Source organism: Drosophila mauritiana, chromosome 2L, assembly GCF_004382145.1.
Source record: "Drosophila mauritiana strain mau12 chromosome 2L, ASM438214v1, whole genome shotgun sequence".
Classification (NCBI taxonomy): Eukaryota; Metazoa; Arthropoda; class Insecta; order Diptera; family Drosophilidae; genus Drosophila; species Drosophila mauritiana.
In genome coordinates this window covers 450,264-468,812 of record NC_046667.1, presented here as the reverse complement: position 1 = coordinate 468,812, position 18,549 = coordinate 450,264, and the positions used below count along the sequence as shown (strand labels likewise).

Genomic DNA, 18,549 nt, shown 5'->3' with positions numbered 1-18,549 from the left:
TTTTATTTTAACGTTTTTATTTAAATTTTCATTTATTTTGAAAAGATAGTTTTTACAATTTCTGTATGCTTTTCTGCAGGACTTTTACTTATCGTATACGATTGTTGGATGCTTTAACGATTTGCTTTATAAATGCATTATTTAAATGTTGTTTTGTAAATTAATAAATAAAAATATTTGTATACGTATATATATTTATTTATATATATGTATATATATTGGTGTATATGTAAGATATATGGCAAAAATTTTACATTTTCTCAAAGATCACATTCCTCAATTTAGCCATAGACTTTTAGTCGAGAAAAATCTACGCAAATATTTGTGACATCCATCAAAAACTCAAATTAATTTTTGCACGCACACTCACACATCCAAAAAACAGTGGGGGATTATTAATCGAACAAAAAATAATAAACAAAGTGGATACAAAAAATAAATCATAATCATCTCTCGCTTATTACTATGGTGGGGATGGAGGGCAAGTCTAGGCACTCTTGAAATTCTTTAGTTCCCTTCGTCCAGCGATCGGAGCAAGCAAACCCATCTCAAACCATTTCATAGCCGATTTGAATGCTTTTCACTTGATTCTATCGCTGGCCCGATTCGTTGTGAGTATGTGTGTGTGTATAAAGAGCGACGTTGCTACGTACTAAAAAATTTGCATAGTATATGTTGCGTTGTTCTTGGTGACTAAAATAGTTATAAATTTAGTATAAGTTTAAATAAAAATCAATCACAGTTGTTTGGGCGGAAGTAGTTAGTTTTAAGTATTCGCATTTCTGGCCTAACTAAGTATTTGCAGCTAAGACTAAAGATCTACGATGTAGTTTAGTAAATTAGGTAGTGGTCGTATTTTATACTTGAGTATTGTTGCTTCCTCTCTATTTCCGATGGTGTGTCATTGTGGTCTCTGCTGTGGTTACGTTACCAATTCCCTTAAGTGACTAGACTGGGTTCTGATTATTTGAATGTGTATTTTGAGGTTAAGTTGCTCACGTCCTGTAGGCTTAAGTATTGACTCTGTGATATTCAGTTGATTCAGTGGCTCGTGTATTTTACCATCTGAAGTTGTGGACCTGCTAGTTTGTGTTTTTCTAAAGAACTGGCTTTGTTAGTTAAATGCATGTTAGTTTCTACTAAATAGCTACTGTTTCTGCTGTTCTGACAAATGGTTTCTCACGGTGGGTTTTTGTTTACATTTACCCTTTTGTGCCCGGCGAATCTTTACCCTTCGAAACACTGTGATCGAATTTATATAACGCTACACCACCCGATCTATGCAAATTTCCAAACGCATAATTAGCTCTTCACCTGGCCACAATCATACATCAGCACTTCGAACAGCAATCGAACTAGAGAGAAGAGTGTCGTATTGGACCCAATGTCCACTTCCGTTCCGGTTCCCAATTAGCTTGTCGAGTCTAGCTGGTCTTGTTGTGCTGCTGCTGCTGTTGCTTCATCATGACAGCGGGATCGATCACGTAGTTGTTGGCCTCTGCCAATTGTTGGACAGGTAAAGGCGGCAGTTTGTCCTGCGGATGACGATGGCTTACGGTAGATCCCTTTCTGGCCTTGTTTAGGGTTCCTGTTCCGGCAGAAGAGTTGGCAGCCCCATTTGTGGTGGCACCTGAAGGCTGCGCACTGGAAATGGGCATCTCCTGGCCAGTCTTCGGATTTATAACAACCTTAGTCTGTTTCAGCAAGGAACGATCGTTGCAGAGCGCCGAGATCAGCGGCAGATCTAGATGCTTGCTCTTCTCCCGAAGAAGGGCAATGTCCAGCGCTTGGGCCTGTGCCTGGGCATGAGACTGGGCCATTGAAGCCTGCAGCTGGGCCAAAATGCTGTTGTTTCCCCGGTTCAATCCCAAACCGAGACCCAAGTCAGGTCTCGGACGCTCACCTGCCCACTGGGCGCCGCTGGAGGTCTTTGTTAGCGGTGAGTTCGCATGATGCGGATTCAGCGTGGGGGGTTTTCGTGGTGGAATCGGGCTCATCCTGCTAGGAATTGGCTTAGAGGGTACTGAAAAGCGGAGAGATTAATAAGTTATCGAAATGAATATGAAATTAATGTAATAACTCACTTGGAGGTGGCTTTTCACTGGGCGCCGGCATGGGTGGTTTCTTTAGCCGTCTGTTTACATACGGTGGTGGTGGCGGCGGTGGCAGTCGTTTTCCCTTGGGCAGCAAATCAAGTGAGTTCAGAATATTGTCATCTGATCGCGATCGCGCAAACATCGAGGAAGACGAGGAGCTAGCCCCCGCCGCAGCAGCTGCTGCTAGAGCAGCCGGGTGAAGGGGAGGCGGCGGTGGAGGCTCATACGACGAGCATAGGCTGGCCATCGAAGGAGAGTACAGGGGTGAGTAACCGGGTCCGGGCAGCTGCACATATGTATCCGATAGATTTTGGGTGGAGGCATATCGTGAGTGGGTCGACAGCGCCACTGGCAGGTAGGGGGTGCTTCTGTAAATCGCCGGCGACACCTGCATGGCCAGATATGGGTGGTGCGGTGGGGGTGGCGCTGCTTGGGCCATGGCCGCCAGTAGGGATCCCTGTTTGGCATCCAGATACTCTTGCTGGCTTACAGCTGGATCCTGAATGGGGTAAATTACGTAATCCACATCGCTGTAAAGCTGCTGCTGGTAGAGCTCCAATTGTTTTCTAGCCATTTCCCTCCCGTAAAGGTGACTCGCCAGATGGGGGTGATTCGGTGGGGGCGGTGGTGGCGGCTGCCGCGGCAAACTGGGAGGTGGTGGTGCCAGGAACTGCCGAGGTTTAATAACCGGTAGTAGCACACATGACTGCTGATGATGCAGTGAAGCCGTGCTCTTGTGCAGACCGTAGGGTATTGGTATTCCAATGGCTGCCGATCCAGAATGTCGGTGGTGTGACGGCACGTGATGATGGTGCAGTGAAGCCTGGGATCCGCCTGCATAGTTGGAGTTATGCAGCGATTGCTGACTCAACTGATGGCTGCAAACCGATCCATTGGAGGAGGCAACTGATGAACAATGGTGCGGTGCCGCGTAACTTGGCTTGGCCCCATCGGGAATCAGACTGGTGTGGGCTTTCAGAATACTAATCTGTGGCCTGGTGGTGATAAATCTGGCTGTAACCTCCTCGGACTTTAAAGAACTCATCGAGCCGGCAGCACTGGGCGCCGGATTTGCCAAAGAACTGACAGATATCAGGGATGTGGGTCTGGGCTTGCTAGAGATGGAATAAGGCGGTGGATCTCTTCGTCGAATAGCGGGCGGTGGGGCTGGAATTGGTGCTGGCGGTACCGGTGGACTACATGGCGGTGAATCTGGTTTGGGAGCTACCACAGCTATAGGTTTAGGAATAGGTTTGGCGATAGGTGGGCCACATAGACCAGTTTTCTCATGCCTAGCACTGTAGGGTGGCGGTGGTGCTGGTGGTTGGTCTACCTCCTCTTCTCCTTGATCTCCTAGTGGCAACGTCACGTAATCACAGTCCGAGTGAAGGCTACTAGATACCGTTTTGCAACTGGGGTAGGTCCCCCTGCCCACAATCAAATTGGTCAACTCTTCTGCGGAGAGCAAGGAATGTTTGTTGTCTGTTGGATCGCTGCCATCACCTCTAAAGGAACTCCCTGTGCTGACGTTAGAATCCGATCTCGGTCTGAAGTCTTCTTTCTTTTTTCCATCTACGGAATCAGGATGTGGCACGTGGGCTTCTTCCAGTTTCTGGGGCTGGAACATCCCGTAGTGCGAACTCTTTTCCGACTCGGCTATCTCCGATGATTGTCCAGTTAGCTCACTGCTGTGCATGGTGTAAACGCCTGAGGTTTCCGTGGGTGGAGCTCCGTGCGCCAATGTATAAACTCCAGATGCGCCCGATACACTCTCCGTTTCTTCTCTTGCCGATGTGGAGAGAAAATCGTCGGGACTCGTTTCGCTCAGGGTCGAGTTTTGAGCGGTGTGACTAAAGCCAAGTTCCAAACTGGATGAAGTGGAGTGTACAGGTATGGGAGCACCTGACGAGGAAGCCCCTGCTCCATTTACAGGAGATGTTACCACCACAGTGCTACAAGTGGATGAACACTGAGAGCCGATGTTATGCTGCGAACTGGGTGAATCAGTGGCGTTAGATGAATCATTGGCAGTTGTTCCCATGGAATTTCTCTGAACAGAGGAGTTCGTGACGATCGTGGCCCCGTTAGAGCTCGCGTCTTGTGGCCTCACACTCAAGGCAGCCAGTTGTTCTTCCAAATCCTTCAGAGACATTTGACCCACGCTCGAAGTTTGTCTGCTCACACTGGGTCTGTCCAAAAGATGAGCCAAGGCCAAACTTTCCGTTGACGGAGCAGCTAAGGGTGCTGGTGGTGTATTGATCATAATCTCCAGCTCGTCTTCGGAGTGCACTCGGTCACTTACTATTCCAGAGGTTGTGTTTGAGCTGGTACTCGAGATAACCGATATTCGCTGCTCGTTTTTACTTTTGTAGGGCAAGAGCAGACTTCTGGAACAAGCGTAACTGGCATGTAGCCTTTGGGATTCGGCAGCCTCCTCCTCCTCGCGTTTGGATACCTCCTTTAGCCTGGCAGCCAGTTTCATGCTCCACTGATGTGTATCCTTACAGAGGGTCAATAAGAGTTTATTTTTCTCATCGGATGCGGCGTACAGGGTGATTCGGCTCTCTCCAGATCGTATTTCAAACTTTTTCCGCTCGAAGGAGAGCTTCGTGATATTCGGCCACAGAAAGGTTGTGGTTTCGGGATTGGAAGAGCTGTTGTTAGACTCTCCTCCCAGGATCTTGATTCCCTTGGCATAAACCACGAACCAGGCACTGCCAGACCCCTGCTCGCTTTTGGCCAATCGCATCCTGTAGGTATGGGCATTGATTGTTTCATGAAGACTGCATGCCTGTTGGATATATAGCAGCTCCGCCTCGGCTGTGGCCATGCCCAAATGCTCCCGGTGACAGGCTCTCATTGCACTTCTCGCCCAGGGAGTGTGCAGTCCACTGGGTAGGTAATCCTCGATCCGGTAGTAATCTGCTCCATTCGGTGGCAGGGTGGGTGGCAACGGTATTGTTTCTCTCTTTGATGTGGACGCCACATATGTCGAGAGTCTAAGCATCCTCTCATTGGCACGTTTGCTGATCTTGGGTAATGTAGTGGTGGCACTCAGACCTCTTCCTCCGTTAGAAGGAGATGCCAACGTCTCCTCCCCTGAATCATCCTTGGAATTACTCGAGCCCGGAGGAGCATCGCCGAGGTCCGCCTGGAGAGCCAGTCCAGCAAGGAAGACCAGTGCCTGCTCCGCCTGATCCCTCGGCAAATCGCGCTGCAAGATGTTGTGGCGCAGCTGCAGGTAGTAATTATGGCGGGACGTCTCATCTTTCAGCATGAACGGGCTCTCGATGTAGAACTGCACGCGAAAGTGTAGCTCCAAGAGCGGTCGTCCGTTGGCATCCAGCCCCTAAATAAAGACATGCCGCATTACTTAACACATCATAATAGTTACTTCTTTAATAAATATTTACGTGGGTGTGCGATGATCGCCAGCTCTTTGGGCCATATTTTGAGAGCTTGCTTTCGGGATCTGCGAACATGTACTCGCCATCTGCAACGAACGAAACAAGAGAGAGATTGATTATAAAAAATGTTTAATTCGTCAAATTTTGGGTCTGCTATCCTATCGAAAAAGTTTTTTTCATTTCAATGTCTTTAAAAGTTGAAAGCGACACTTCGTAGGCTTTTAAAGATGCATTCATTAAGGATATATAAATAACCAATCAGAGACCTACAACTGCTTTCATTGAAATATCAAATTACTTGTCAAGTCGGATGCCATGCCATGGCTGAATTTCCGGTTGGGCTAAGGAACTTTTTGGCGCGCAGCCGCCAAGGTCGCTAATCAAAATTTTAAATGAACTTTCGGCTATGCAAGAGGGAGCGCTCCTCTTGCGTCCCAAATCGGACTCAAATCGGATCGAGACCCCGACCAGACTTCTGTCAGTTTGTCAGGCAATAAACAAGCAACCCATTGACATCAACAAGAGTCAGAGACTCCAGCAGATGAAGACGATGATGATGACGACACGTCAGGTTGTCAGAGGCCCATTGCCTGATGCCCGAAGACGAGACCGGTACCGGACCGGGCTACATAGCCCGACCCGAGCCCAGCAGAAGGGCCCAAGGGCATGTCGGCGGTGCTCGAGAAGGCAGAGAAAAAACAACAGCGAAATCAACACACACTTCATCGAACGAAAAATGGGAATTCCTGCATACAAAATGAAGAGCTGCAAGATGAAAAATAATAATTATGAAAAAAGCAGGCAGGCAGGTTGAAGGAGGCCATGGAATAGAGGCACCTCAGCATCGAGTCCACAACACAGCAGCAGCAGCTACAATATCATAATAATCATCAGCGGCCGAATAAGTGCCTATCAATGACGACGTCGTGGACGCAAAGCTGGAATGGAAGTGGCAACAAGTGGATGGCCAGGGGAGAAGAGCTCTTCGAGTTTGGATCACTCAAAAAAATGATTAGGGAATACTAGCAAAATGTTTTGTTGCCAAACCTAATCACCCCCCACTAAGTTTGTTCTGGGAAGGGGAACTTCTCCTATAGCATAGAGCGATTTTCAGTTTATTTGGATTTACGAGAAGACGCATTTCTTTTGCCCAGTGTAGACCGGAGTCGAGGCGAGAGCGAGTGTTGCATACCAAGCCCAAAACGCAGCATCGAACAAAACCCGGAGAGAAAGAGGAAAAAACAGGTAGAAAGACAGGTAAGCAGCGCTGGAAAAAAGAGGCAGCTGAAACCCAAGTCGTTCGGTTTTTAGCCGCAGTTTTTAGACTCCAGCCTCGAAACTCAAAGCGATTTCTTTTCGCATTCAAATTTCACTCCACTCCAGAAGTTTTCGGCCAAAGGCTCTCCAATGGAATTCGTTCCTGTGCACGTATCGGAATCCTGGTATTCTACGAGCTGCGGGCAGGTGTTAGGGCCAAAACAGTCGGATCTCGGGAAGCCACTCGTCTACGGCGGCCTGATGTGATGGATCCTCACGCAATCCCAGCGTTCCATTCTACCTTGCCCGCTCCCAACGGCAAAAACCTAATAATTAACATATTTTCCATCGCATTCCTCAACGCTCACAATTAACACGCACGCACTCGGTTTTTGGAGGAGGGTTTCGAGGGGCAGCGAAATAAATCTTCAATTTGAAACACATGCAACACAAATTACAGCCTCAAAAGCAGAGGCAGCTGGCAAGGCAGAGGCAGAGGCAGGGGCAGGGGCAAGGCTCATCAAGCAGAGGAATTCCTGAGGTAATGGCAGGAGAATGGGGAGGAGGTGGGGGGCAGGAGATGCAGTCTTAAGTTGAAGATGGAGAAAGAGAACGAGACGCAGCCAGGGACAGCTGCGCCCAATGCCATGCCATGGCTTGGAATTCTTCAGATTCAGATTTATTTTCAAGAAGGCTGCAGTCCGAGCTGGAGTGGCCATAATAACCAAAAAAAAAATAAAAAATTCCGCAGGCGAAACTAAACGAAAAACTTCTCCTGGCTTTGACCAAAGACTTGGACCTGTGCATTATTAATATATTAATTTATAACGATAGAATGCTAGAGAATATAAAGTTCTTTATAAGTTAAAAGCCCAAAAAGTGCTATAAGTTTATAAAAACAAAAATAAAATATTTGTAAATTCGAAACTTCGGATATACCCAGGAAGGTGGATGGGGAGTCTACAGGGTATCCTAAGAATGGGCAGCAACATAAATTTATGTGTGTGTCTGTGCATCGAAACTGGCTAAGGAAAAGAAGAACGAAAGACGAAAAAAAAAAACGTAAAACCAAAAGAATTTTAATTTCCGATGTTATCAGATGCACGCAGCCCGAAGAGGAGAGGAGGCAGCTCCAGGGGATGGACAGCCGATGCAAGGCCGAGTGTTCACGTCCAAAGATTGAAGACGAAGACGAAACAGCCAACGCCGTATAATAATGATTATGAGCCATTAACATTAAATGGAAAAGAAAATGCTGGTCTACAGATTTCAGCTACAAAGGGGGTGGGGCTCCACAAAAAAGGGTGGGGAAAATCATGAGCCCGGAGCCAAGGGGGAACGAAAAATGTGCTTCTCTGGCCCGGAATGCGGCTGGGGAGTGGAATTCAAGCAATGCGACAGCCTAAAAATAACACCAAAAGGGGAGAATGTCGCTTGGTAGATGACCACTGGATGACAATGTTGCCAAATGGCCATCGGCCCAGTGCCACTTAAAGTGCTGCGATTCCAAGGAGCAGCTTAAATTTGCATGAAGATGCAATTTATTGACACTGGGCGGCCATAAAATGTAAATTCATTTCCATCACCGTTAAAAGCAAAAGAGCAGACGCAACTTAATTGTGACCCTCTTTTGCTTCTTTTTGAGGGAAATATCGAAAGACCATAGCTACGAACTCGAAAACATAGGAGGACTAAAGGACTAGCTATCCGAAGTATTCCAGGATAAGTCAGCAAACGTAAATACCTATTCAATGATTGATTTCGATAATAATATTCGATGTACCTATCTTTAAAGTTTGCTGAATATATGTACTCTGGGTGAGGGATTGGGTTTCGAAAACATACCTAAGTCGAGGCCAGAAGAACAACAACAATATATAGCCGCATACCAATCACAGATACACCGTCCACCGACATTGGCAGGAATCCTTGGCCACAAACCCAAGCACCAGCGCACACACGAAAGCAGAATGCAAACTGCCAATTTCATAGTTGCGCCTGAGGAATCCTCTGCGAGGCGAGGACGTTGGCATGCCCAGCCCGATCCTCAGTTAAAGCTGCATCTACAGCTTCGGCAGCGAATCCGGCTTCAGGCTGCATACCAAATTCTTAGCTGAAGATGTTGTGGCAACTTCAACGCTCCCCTGCCTCCTGCCGAGAAATTGATGCCAAGCCAACCAGCTTCGAAAATTTACGTGTTGTGTTCTTGGGCTTCTGCTCTAACATCGTATCACAAAATTAAGGGTATACAGGAATAGTCATTGCGTTAAATAACAATAACCTTCCTAGGCTATTCGATGTTTCTGCACCAGTTAAACAGGCGACATTTTGCGTGGCGTTTGAAATAAACGATAAAAATCTTTCTTTTGTACAGTAATTAATATACTTTTCCCTTTAAGAGTAAGAGAACTTCGATTACCAGAAAATCAAATTCCTCTCTCCTTTCTTGTTTGCTTCTCCCCGTGCCCCTCGTTTCCCCGTTTTTGGGTTGCTTGTGGGTCTTTGGAGAACACATATATCTGTGGCCAATGCCAAAGACGTTGTCTGCTTGTTCCCCAGGTTTCAGCTCAGACTCCGGAGCTCTGGGCTCCTCCATCCTCAATCCTCCTTCTTCCATCTTCCATCCTCGAAACTCCATCCTCCGTGGCTGTCGTTCGATTCGTTTGTGTTAATGCAACGCGCGACGGCTACCTGAATTACTGAACACGCGTCTTGTGTCTGCTCCCCTGCATCTGCAGCTCAACGGCTGCTCCTTTGCTGAGCCCCTCTTCTGTATTCCTGAAATTGTTTGTTCGCCATGAAGGCGACGCGTTCCCTGCCTTTTTGTTCGTTTTATGTGCCATTTTTTGTGTTGCTCCGCTGTGTTGGTATTTTTATGTGTTTTGGCAGATCGCTTTGGCCAGAAAGGAGGATGGAGGCTGAGTCCTCTGCCGCTGCTGCTGCTGCTGATGATGATGAGCAGCTTTTAGAGCGGACTGGTTTATGTTTATTAGTTGTATTTTTCATGCCTTATCGCTGGCATTTGGCTACTCCACAACTCGGAAACAAACTGGACGCAACTGACTTGAAACCCCCTCCCAGAACCGCCATGGACTCACCTATGAGCACAGCCAGACCGAAGAGTTCGGTGTCCAGCATCCCTTGCGTGGCAAAGTGCAGACATGTCTGCGTGTAGACCTCTCGAACTCGACTCTTGGCATCGACTAGGAAGTACAAGGTTTTCGGCTGCTGCTGCCCCAGAAGTCTGCAAATTCCACACAAAATTAAGCAACACCATTTTTGGGCGGCCTTTCCGCATTAAACACTCACCTCAGGGCCAGGAATCGCGAGCCTGGTGATAGTTGCTCTGCTGAGGACGCGCATACTTCCAAAGGCGCGCTGACGGTGCAAAATGCTCGCATGCTGCATCATTTTCCGTATACAGCGCGCGCGTTCGAAATACGTTGCTATTTAAAGTAAAAGAATAACAAAGATTAATATCTGTATAGATGAATAAAGAAACTAAACCACAAAGCAGGATTCAATTTTGTAAATTGGCCAAGTGAGTGGTGGTAGCACAATATACAAATCGAAACGCATTCAATTAGATTTTTACTACAAATATGTAAGAAAACTTATTTTAATAGATTTTTTTAGAATTCTTCCAAAGAGAAATTGTCGCATCCAACGCGTCATTTCTAACCGCATTTCTGGCTCATCAGATGCGATAAAGCTGCCACTCGATCGGATCGGTTAGGCACCATTCTTTCAGGCAAATTGATGCCGCTGGAGCCGCCCCAGACGGAGTTGGAGACGAAAGGCGGAAGATGGCAATGGCGATGGCGATGGCGCCCGCCTCTTTTGGACTCACCGACTGCCGAACAATTTCACCAATCAATAACGAAAGACTCAGGCGACAAACTTGATTAGCGAGCAGGGGACTTGGACTTGGGCAGAAAACTGAATAGTGAATAGTGAATACCTGGGGACTCTTGGCGGTGCGTGCGTGGCAGCCAAGCTCCCTCCCCCTCTTGATGCGTTGCGCATAAAATTATTAAAATTCAGTTAAAGAAAGTTCCAAATGCCTGAGCTAAGAGGGAGACAGACACCGAAACTGGACTCGTGATAAAAGAAAAGTATTTTGTGCATAAATTAAAATCAAATCGAATCAAATCAACTTTTTTGAATAGAGCGCCGGCAGCGGCGACAACAGTTTCTACCAACCCGGCGGAGACGCATAAATTTCAATATTGGCGCATTTTCTGTGTCTAATAAATTTGAACGTTCAATAAATTTATTCAGAGTCGAATCGAGAGTCGGAGTCGAACTCGAGAGCCGATAGAGAGGGTTAGTGGCATCTGCATGCCACACCATAGATAGACCGAGAGACGGATGCTGGAAGAACCGCCCTGACTTATAAATATACGACCGGACCGATCGGAGGTATGCCTCCGCCACCACCGCCTCCCCACCGAAAAGCGATCATCAATCAAAGAGCACATTTGACATAAATTAGAAACCAAAGAATATCTGGGAACACCGTAAACAAAGCTACCTCCCCTCGGAAAGACCTCTCCAAAAAAGCTTTTCAAAAGCAATTATATATAAGCCGATTTCCATGCGCACCTTGGACCCGGCTAAGGTGATCTGGAGAACAGGCTCAGACACACACTTTATGACCGTTCGCAGACGATTACGAAACGAGAATTGAAATTCCAGGTCTCTAATGTGCTACGATTGACTTATTACCGAGGAATTTATACTGATAAACATAAAAACTACATTGTTGAGCTCTCAAGACGAACTGGATTAAGCGATCACTCAGTCTCAGATGTTGAGTGACTGGCCAAGAAAAAGGGTTTCGAAAACAATTACATATTTCAGAGAGTCAACTTAATAACTATCTTTTGAAGTTTTTTTTGGGGGGGTTTGATGACAATTCTAGCACAATATTATTAAGTGCCCATTACAAATAATAAAACAAATTATCTTTACCATTACCGAGAAAATTATCCTTGTCAATTAGGCATAATGATATGTAATTCAGAGAGACAATAAGAGGAAACAGTTAATTTTCTTTGCCAAAGGCCTCTTATCAATTCCGATAACAATAAAAGGAAGCTAGTCAGCAGATTGCATGAAATGAATAGAAGCTGAGAAGGAAACGACGGCGGCTTTAATGCAAAAACGACCATTAATGGCAACAAGGAGAACGATGTCTGATTGGCGAGATTTCTGCGGAAGTAATAGCTCTGTCATAAAGTTATTAAGACGATACGACTTCACTAAAGACTACTTCGCAGAAAACTCCTGGCAATCACTTCTCTTCAATTCCGAACCCCCACAATGCCGGCCATTATGTAATCGACAAAGCCAATATCCGAAAATGGCGAAAACATATGTGGGATCGAGATTTCTTTGAGGATGAGTCAACGAAAGCGTTTTAATTAAAAATTCAAACAAATTCCTGGGTTTTAAAAATTTCAATCATTGAAAATCATCCGCATTCCATTGGCTAACAAGAGCGGGAAGCAAAGAAAAGCCGTGGCAAATCTAATTATTATAGCCAAACTACGAGTTGGGGGATTTTAGCAGAGAGAGAAATATTGTCTTGTCAAAAATAAAAGAAGTGTAAGATTTATAACATTTCGGTATAAAACGAGTATCCAGATTTTCACCGTGCACTGCTGGCAATTAAAATCGAGGCAAAGAAGCGAGCCAAGTGGAGCTGAGCGACCGCAAGAGACACGCTAATCAGCAATTAGCAAATGGCAATAAATATTTTGTTTATGATTAAGCGAGGGGTGAACGTGTTCAGCGCGGGGGGGGATGTTAGGAGCTCCGCGAGTAGGTCGGCTTCCCGAGAGAGCTTGGAATGCAGGCACTGAATGAGCAGAAGGAGGCAGTGGGGCAGATGCCGCCTGGAGCAATAAAATCTCACGGGCTCTGCCGCGATCAAAGTCAATTAAATGGCGCAAGCGCCAGCAGTGAATGCTTTTCTGCTGGCTAAGCGAATGCCAAAGGGGTAAAGAGAGCAAAAAGCAGAGAATTAAGTCGGTGACTGAGCAACAGAGACGTTCCGCATACGCCACGTTGTGCTGCGACAGCAACTAAGCACAGAAAGCACTGTAAAAAGTTTAGCATTTAATAAACGAATTTTATTTCATTTGAAAGTATATTATATAAAAAAATTATACCTCTAGTTCGTTCCTAGCTATACAGTCATCTAAACGCGTTGTTGTTGTTGATAGGTTCCATAAGAAAATAAAGAACTTTAATATTTATTTCGGTTTTCTTTTCTCCCTGTGAACGAGCGACTACTATGTCAACTGCACATGCCAATGCACTGAGCTCATTCGGGGCGTGTGTTTGTCAAGCGAGTTCCAACAATCGCCAAAGTCGAACGATCGATTCGATCGATCAGACCCCAGACCCCAGACCTCAGAGAGGTCCAAAGAACTACGTATCGTGGGGCAGGCGGGGCAGGCGGAGGTGCCGGAACCGAGACCTATAGAGTCGAGACTACGATAAACGTTTCAACCGCATGTGCAGGCCCATTGAAATGCTGAACGAATCAGAAACTGAAAATATCCATATGGATTTCAGCGCGGAATGCGAGTGCGCATTGAGCAGATCAATAAACATGGCAGCGCAAGCGGTCGTAAGATCGCGCAGCGAGGAATGCGAATCAAATTGGCTCTAGAGAGGTCTCAGAGATCACCAAGCTGGATCGCTAACTCTGGGATACACTTGTAATTGTCTATATTCACCTAAAAAAAATGTATTCAACAGTTTCATACAAGTCCATCCAACCGCACTTAGGCTCTGATAGGAAGTAGCCAAAATGGATAACATATCACGCATAACTTCGAAAAGCCCTCAGTTCTAAACTCGAAACTGGATTTAGCATGTAGCCCTGACTATCTATCTACCTCTTTATCTTTCTTCAGCGAAAGCGTATGAGAAGCCCGTTTCAACCCACACACTCCACGGAAAGATCCCTCAGCATTCCTCACAGTCTTGACTTCTTTGAGAAAATGGCGAGGCGATCTTTTGAGTCTGCGGTAAGTGCTCGCGTACCGCGCGCCTCTCAAACTCGATTCGCATTTTATTGAAAGTGTTTCGAGCGCTCTCAGCTCGCCAACTAATGAATGACGATCGGATCGGCGAGCGGTAACTTTTGACGTGGAATATTTTGCTCATGAGTTGGACTGCCGAGACCGGAATGGACTTAAAGCCGGAGCGGGTTCTACGTGAGTCTGGGCCTTTTAATTACCGATAGAACGGCAACTGGCGTCAATGGGACGGCCAGAAATAGTTCAGTTCGGATCTGTTTGCTGGCATTTTCACACGCTGGCCAACGCGGCGGATGAGCGTCATTCAAAACGGGGCCCACAAGTGGTATTCCGAAAGGGGTGTGGCTCCCGGGTGTTGTCGCGCAAATGAGTTTAGCCTCAGCCTCTGGCTCTGCCTCTGGTAAAAAGTCCCCGAAATGCCCATTTTCGGATCGATTGTTGCAATTGCCTAATGACGCAAATTATGTAAAGAGTCATCAATATGGGTGTACCTCATGAAGCACACGTTTTTCAAATTCGCAAAATCCAGACACCTTTAAAGCATTATTTAGATAATATATATTGTTTTGAATTGAAGTCATCGCAAGCAATTATGAAAGCGACGTGGAACAAATATAACTATGTTTTCTGTATGCCGGGTTTAGTGTGCCATCAAATCGGCAAATAACTCGTCGTCTCTTTGCCAAACTGCGAATATCGAATAGGAGAAAACAGAAATCAGGGAACAAGCGACTGAGAAACAAAACAGCAAAGCGGCAAATGCCGAATTCCGAGCTGCGGAATTCCACTTGTTGTGCCAGTTATGGCCAAACAATTTGATGTCTTTGAAATGCGTGAAATGTCCCCGCCGACCGCCGATGATAATAATGAAAATGGTCGCTTGCTCGGTTGGCTGGATAGCTGTGAGGAGCAGCCAGGGCGGAGTGGGCCAAAAGAAAGCAGCCCACACGTCGTCGCTCGGCTTCAGTTGGCTAGGCACCACCACATCGCACCACACCCCGCAGACGCGAAATGCCCAACTGGGCGAACGAAGGTGGTAACGGTGGCGGAGGCGATGGCCTCCACAATGAGAGCAGCAAACAGCAAGATACAAAAAAAAAGAAGCCGCAACGTGTGCCGCATGCCAAATCGGAGGCGTGCGAAACTATGCTGCCGTAATACCGTAGAAAAATTAGCAGTCCATACAGGGTATCTTGGGTTAAATGAATGCGATTCAATACGAGCAACCAAGAATTCTAAAGTTTAAGGTGCATAAAGTTATTCTAATTTTGATTATGGCTGAAGTAATTCTTTCGACCAGTTCTTAGTAAAAAGGCTTTCAAATGTTTGCTTTCTGGCAATATGTTGTTAAAACAATATTTCTGTACGAGCTAAAGATAAGTAAATATTTTTAATCCTCGAAGGTCGTTCATTAGTGTATCCTCTATATCTCTGAGCCAGCCTCGACTCCGATTGTCATTCGAAATTTGTTTAATTTGTTGTACATTTTAATTGCCTGAATTGTTCGAGGCAATGGGCAACCAGACTTTTGAATGCTCGCACACGCATATCAACTGCGTGCAGGAATTTCGGTTAACGAAATTAATATTTTGAGTTTGTATGATCATTGTTGTTGCTGTTGTCAGCTTCAATGCAAAAGCCCATTGCCTGAGGTCAAGTGTGATGTGGATGTGGAGATACGCACGGAGATGGAGATGTGGATGTCAGTGCACAATCGAAAAAACCACAAGCGAACTACAACTGCGATCCGGGGAATACATGTGTACTTGGCGAGATATAGATACGTCTGTTTGCAGATACAGTTACCCATATGTATATGATTGCCTGGTGGCAAAATCGTTTAACGATTAGCGCTTAACCGCTTAAAGCTTATCGACTGATACCCAAAGCGTGTGTTTTCACCGGTTTGTTTATCTTTCGCTGATTTACATTCAAGATGTCTGATTGCCAGGCGGTTTCTGATTTCAGCAATTGTTCCAGGGATCCCGATGGACGGTTGAAATTCCAAACCCGGGAATAACAATAGAACTCGGTGGAGCTTCACTTTTCACTTAATTGCATCGCCGTTGATCGTTTTGACAACCGTTTAAGTAGCCTGTTAATCGGAACTCATGAAATCGAAGATACGTTGGGGCCACACAGAAAATGTCAAAACTAATTAATTAAATGTGACCGGTATTTAAAAAGTCGGTCATGCCCACCCATATGTACATATGAATGTGCATATTTAAATGACAAAATATTACTCTAAACAGCTTCCCCATTTCAATATACCCTCCGTAGAGTGTCAAGTTTGACTGACATTTGATATTCCATGGCCCGAAATGGGTTAATTGCACAATTCGCTGGATTTTCGACTCTTAGCGGGACGCAAAAAAAATTTAAAAAAAAAGCTGGCGACAACAACGAAATGTTAAACAATCGTTGGACGTTGGCGATTTTATGGTTGACAGATAAGAAATTTGCTGGCATTTGTTTTGTTTGCCGTTTTCAGGGAGTCATTAAAATTCCGGGGAAATGGCCCCATATGGGTACACCACTCTATATCTGCACGTGTATCTGTCCTTTTCTTACCTTAAGCCGCTGCAGAAGTCGGCATTGTTAATGCTGTATCTGTATCTGTATCTGCTTCTGTTTCGCGTAATCCACAATAACTGGCTTTTTAATTTTGGTTTGCTAGTTTTGTTTAACTTAAGCTCACTATTCGTGCACTCTGGAACCGATCTATCGATTTGGCTATCGATAAGTGCCTAACAGTAAAATTTTCGTTTCGTTGTTGTTACTTTCTGACCTCTTCCACTTCCACGACGCGCGCTGCGACTGCGCAGTCAACAGCGATCGGGTCGCATTCCAGCGTCGCACATACTTTAATCAAAACTCACTAACACCAGCACACTTGCACACGCGGGCGAGCGCAACTGCGAGTATCTGTGTGCGTGGAGTCGTTGTTGTTGCGCGAAAGAATGCCGTTTGCTGGGTTGTTGTTTTTGCTGTTGCTGACTGCTTTATTTGTTGTAGTTGTAGTTTCCAGTGGCCAGTTGTTGTTGCGGCTGAATTTTTTCTTTTTGACCAGCACCAACTTTTCGGAGTTGACTTCAGCTTTTTTACACTACTAGTCGTAGATATTTTCGTGGTTTTAAGGCGCGTTTTCCCAAAATCAGAACTAGTTGCACCAACACCAACAAAAATCACTTTTGTAATTTAGGCGAGTGCGAAAACGAAGCGCGCTGTTTTTGTTTCAGTGAAAACCGAACTTCACTTTAAGCAACTGAATCTGTGTAGCACTGTGTGTGTGTGTGTGTCTGGGCGAGCTGGTGTGCATTTAAGATCTGCAGAACAACTTTTCCGAATGTTAGGTCTCGAATAAATTCATTAAACCGAATTCATATTTCCCAGTGGAAAGCACATGCTTTGCTGTCCCGACGATCTGTTCGGTTACCGTTGACGTTTAGCGATATACTGATTTTGCCCCTGCGCAGCGAAACCGAACACAACGAAGATCGAGTCGAGATTTCGTTAAAACTTAACGAAGCCGCGTCTAACGAACAGAGAGCCGAAGAGAGAATTCGAATTCGAAAGAAGCGCACACAGCGATACACACACCCGATGGCGACAACAACAACAACAATAACAACGACTACGAAAATGTAAATAGCAATAAGCAATAAAAGAAAAACAAACTTCAAAGGAGAATCCCAGTAGCCAGCTACATAGTGTGTGCGTCCGTGTGAGTAGTGGAATTCCAATGGTTTGGTTTATCTTGCGAGACGACGATTCCGATTCTCAAGGGCTTAAAGGATACCCTGTTAGGATAGCAGATTTAAGTAAAATGCATCTCAGCGGAATCTGACGGCAGCTGGAAAAACTAACCTTTAAAATTTTAAGATTTCTACAAAGGTACCCTATTTTCTAATTCTGCTTTATCAAAAGCTGTCTTGTAGTTTATTTACTATCTTATTCCTACATTATTAGTTCTATCTTTTGGCATTCACTTTTTGCAAAACTATGGCGGAAGCCTGTTGGATTCAAATCTAGCTTTCAGTATCCCTGCGCTCGCTATCGATGCGACTATCTTATAAATAAACTCTCTGGGCAGAACTCCAGATACAGATACACTGGACGAGGGAGAATCGGAACTTGAGGGTCTGAAGACTCTGCCTCTACCGGCGTCCTCTGCTGCTACGATATCGTCACTTGGGCGCATTCCTCAGCATAATGTGAGCTTGATTTGCTGGATTCCTTTTGCTCCCTCTTCCCTCTTCTTCTCTTCTTTAGCTTTCCTCCTTTTCATTTCCCCTCCTCCGCCTGTTCAACCATCATTTGCTTCAAATATGCGGCATACACACGCCCCACGAAAGGGCGGGGATCAGTGTAAGCCAAGTAAGGTTTTAACCAGTTCGTCGAAGGGGCTACTAAGAAAAATCCACAACAAAAATTAAGACTTTACAGAAGAAATGGACATGATATAAAAATCGTAACTAACAAAAACCAAAACACAATATAAAGATGATCGAATTTGTGCCCCCGTGCCAAACCCTCGCTACGCCCCTGAAGACCCGGCCAAAAGCCGAAGACTCAGAATTGGAGAGTCAAGGGGTCGGGGTCGGGTCGTCTTGCCATGGACATAACTTGTTGACTGAAGTCAGGGAAGTGGTGGGGAAGGGGTAGAAATTGGGCGAGACAATCCGGGGAGGCGGGGATTCGATGGGAACAACCCGCACAGCCTTTGATTTC

At 45.6% G+C, this 18,549-nt stretch overlaps 1 protein-coding gene across 2 annotated transcripts; it reads right to left on the bottom strand.

Moving 5' to 3' along the window:
* On the bottom strand, positions 1–17,278 carry LOC117150655 (protein expanded). 2 transcript variants are annotated; one of them, XM_033317641.1, is made up of 6 exons: positions 16,390–17,278; positions 10,070–10,206; positions 9,859–10,004; positions 5,510–5,589; positions 2,085–5,445; positions 1–2,023 (listed from the first exon to the last, which is right to left on the bottom strand). In XM_033317641.1, the coding sequence occupies exons 2-6, from the start codon at positions 10,159–10,161 to the stop codon at positions 1,425–1,427; spliced, it is 4,278 nt and encodes a 1,425-aa protein (XP_033173532.1). In that variant the 5' UTR covers positions 10,162–10,206; positions 16,390–17,278; the 3' UTR covers positions 1–1,424. The 2 variants fall into 2 exon arrangements, with proteins under 2 accessions (XP_033173532.1, XP_033173533.1); XM_033317642.1 differs by lacking the exons at positions 9,859–10,004; positions 10,070–10,206; positions 16,390–17,278 and adding an exon at positions 8,606–8,765.
* Positions 17,279–18,549: the final 1,271 nt, after the last annotated feature.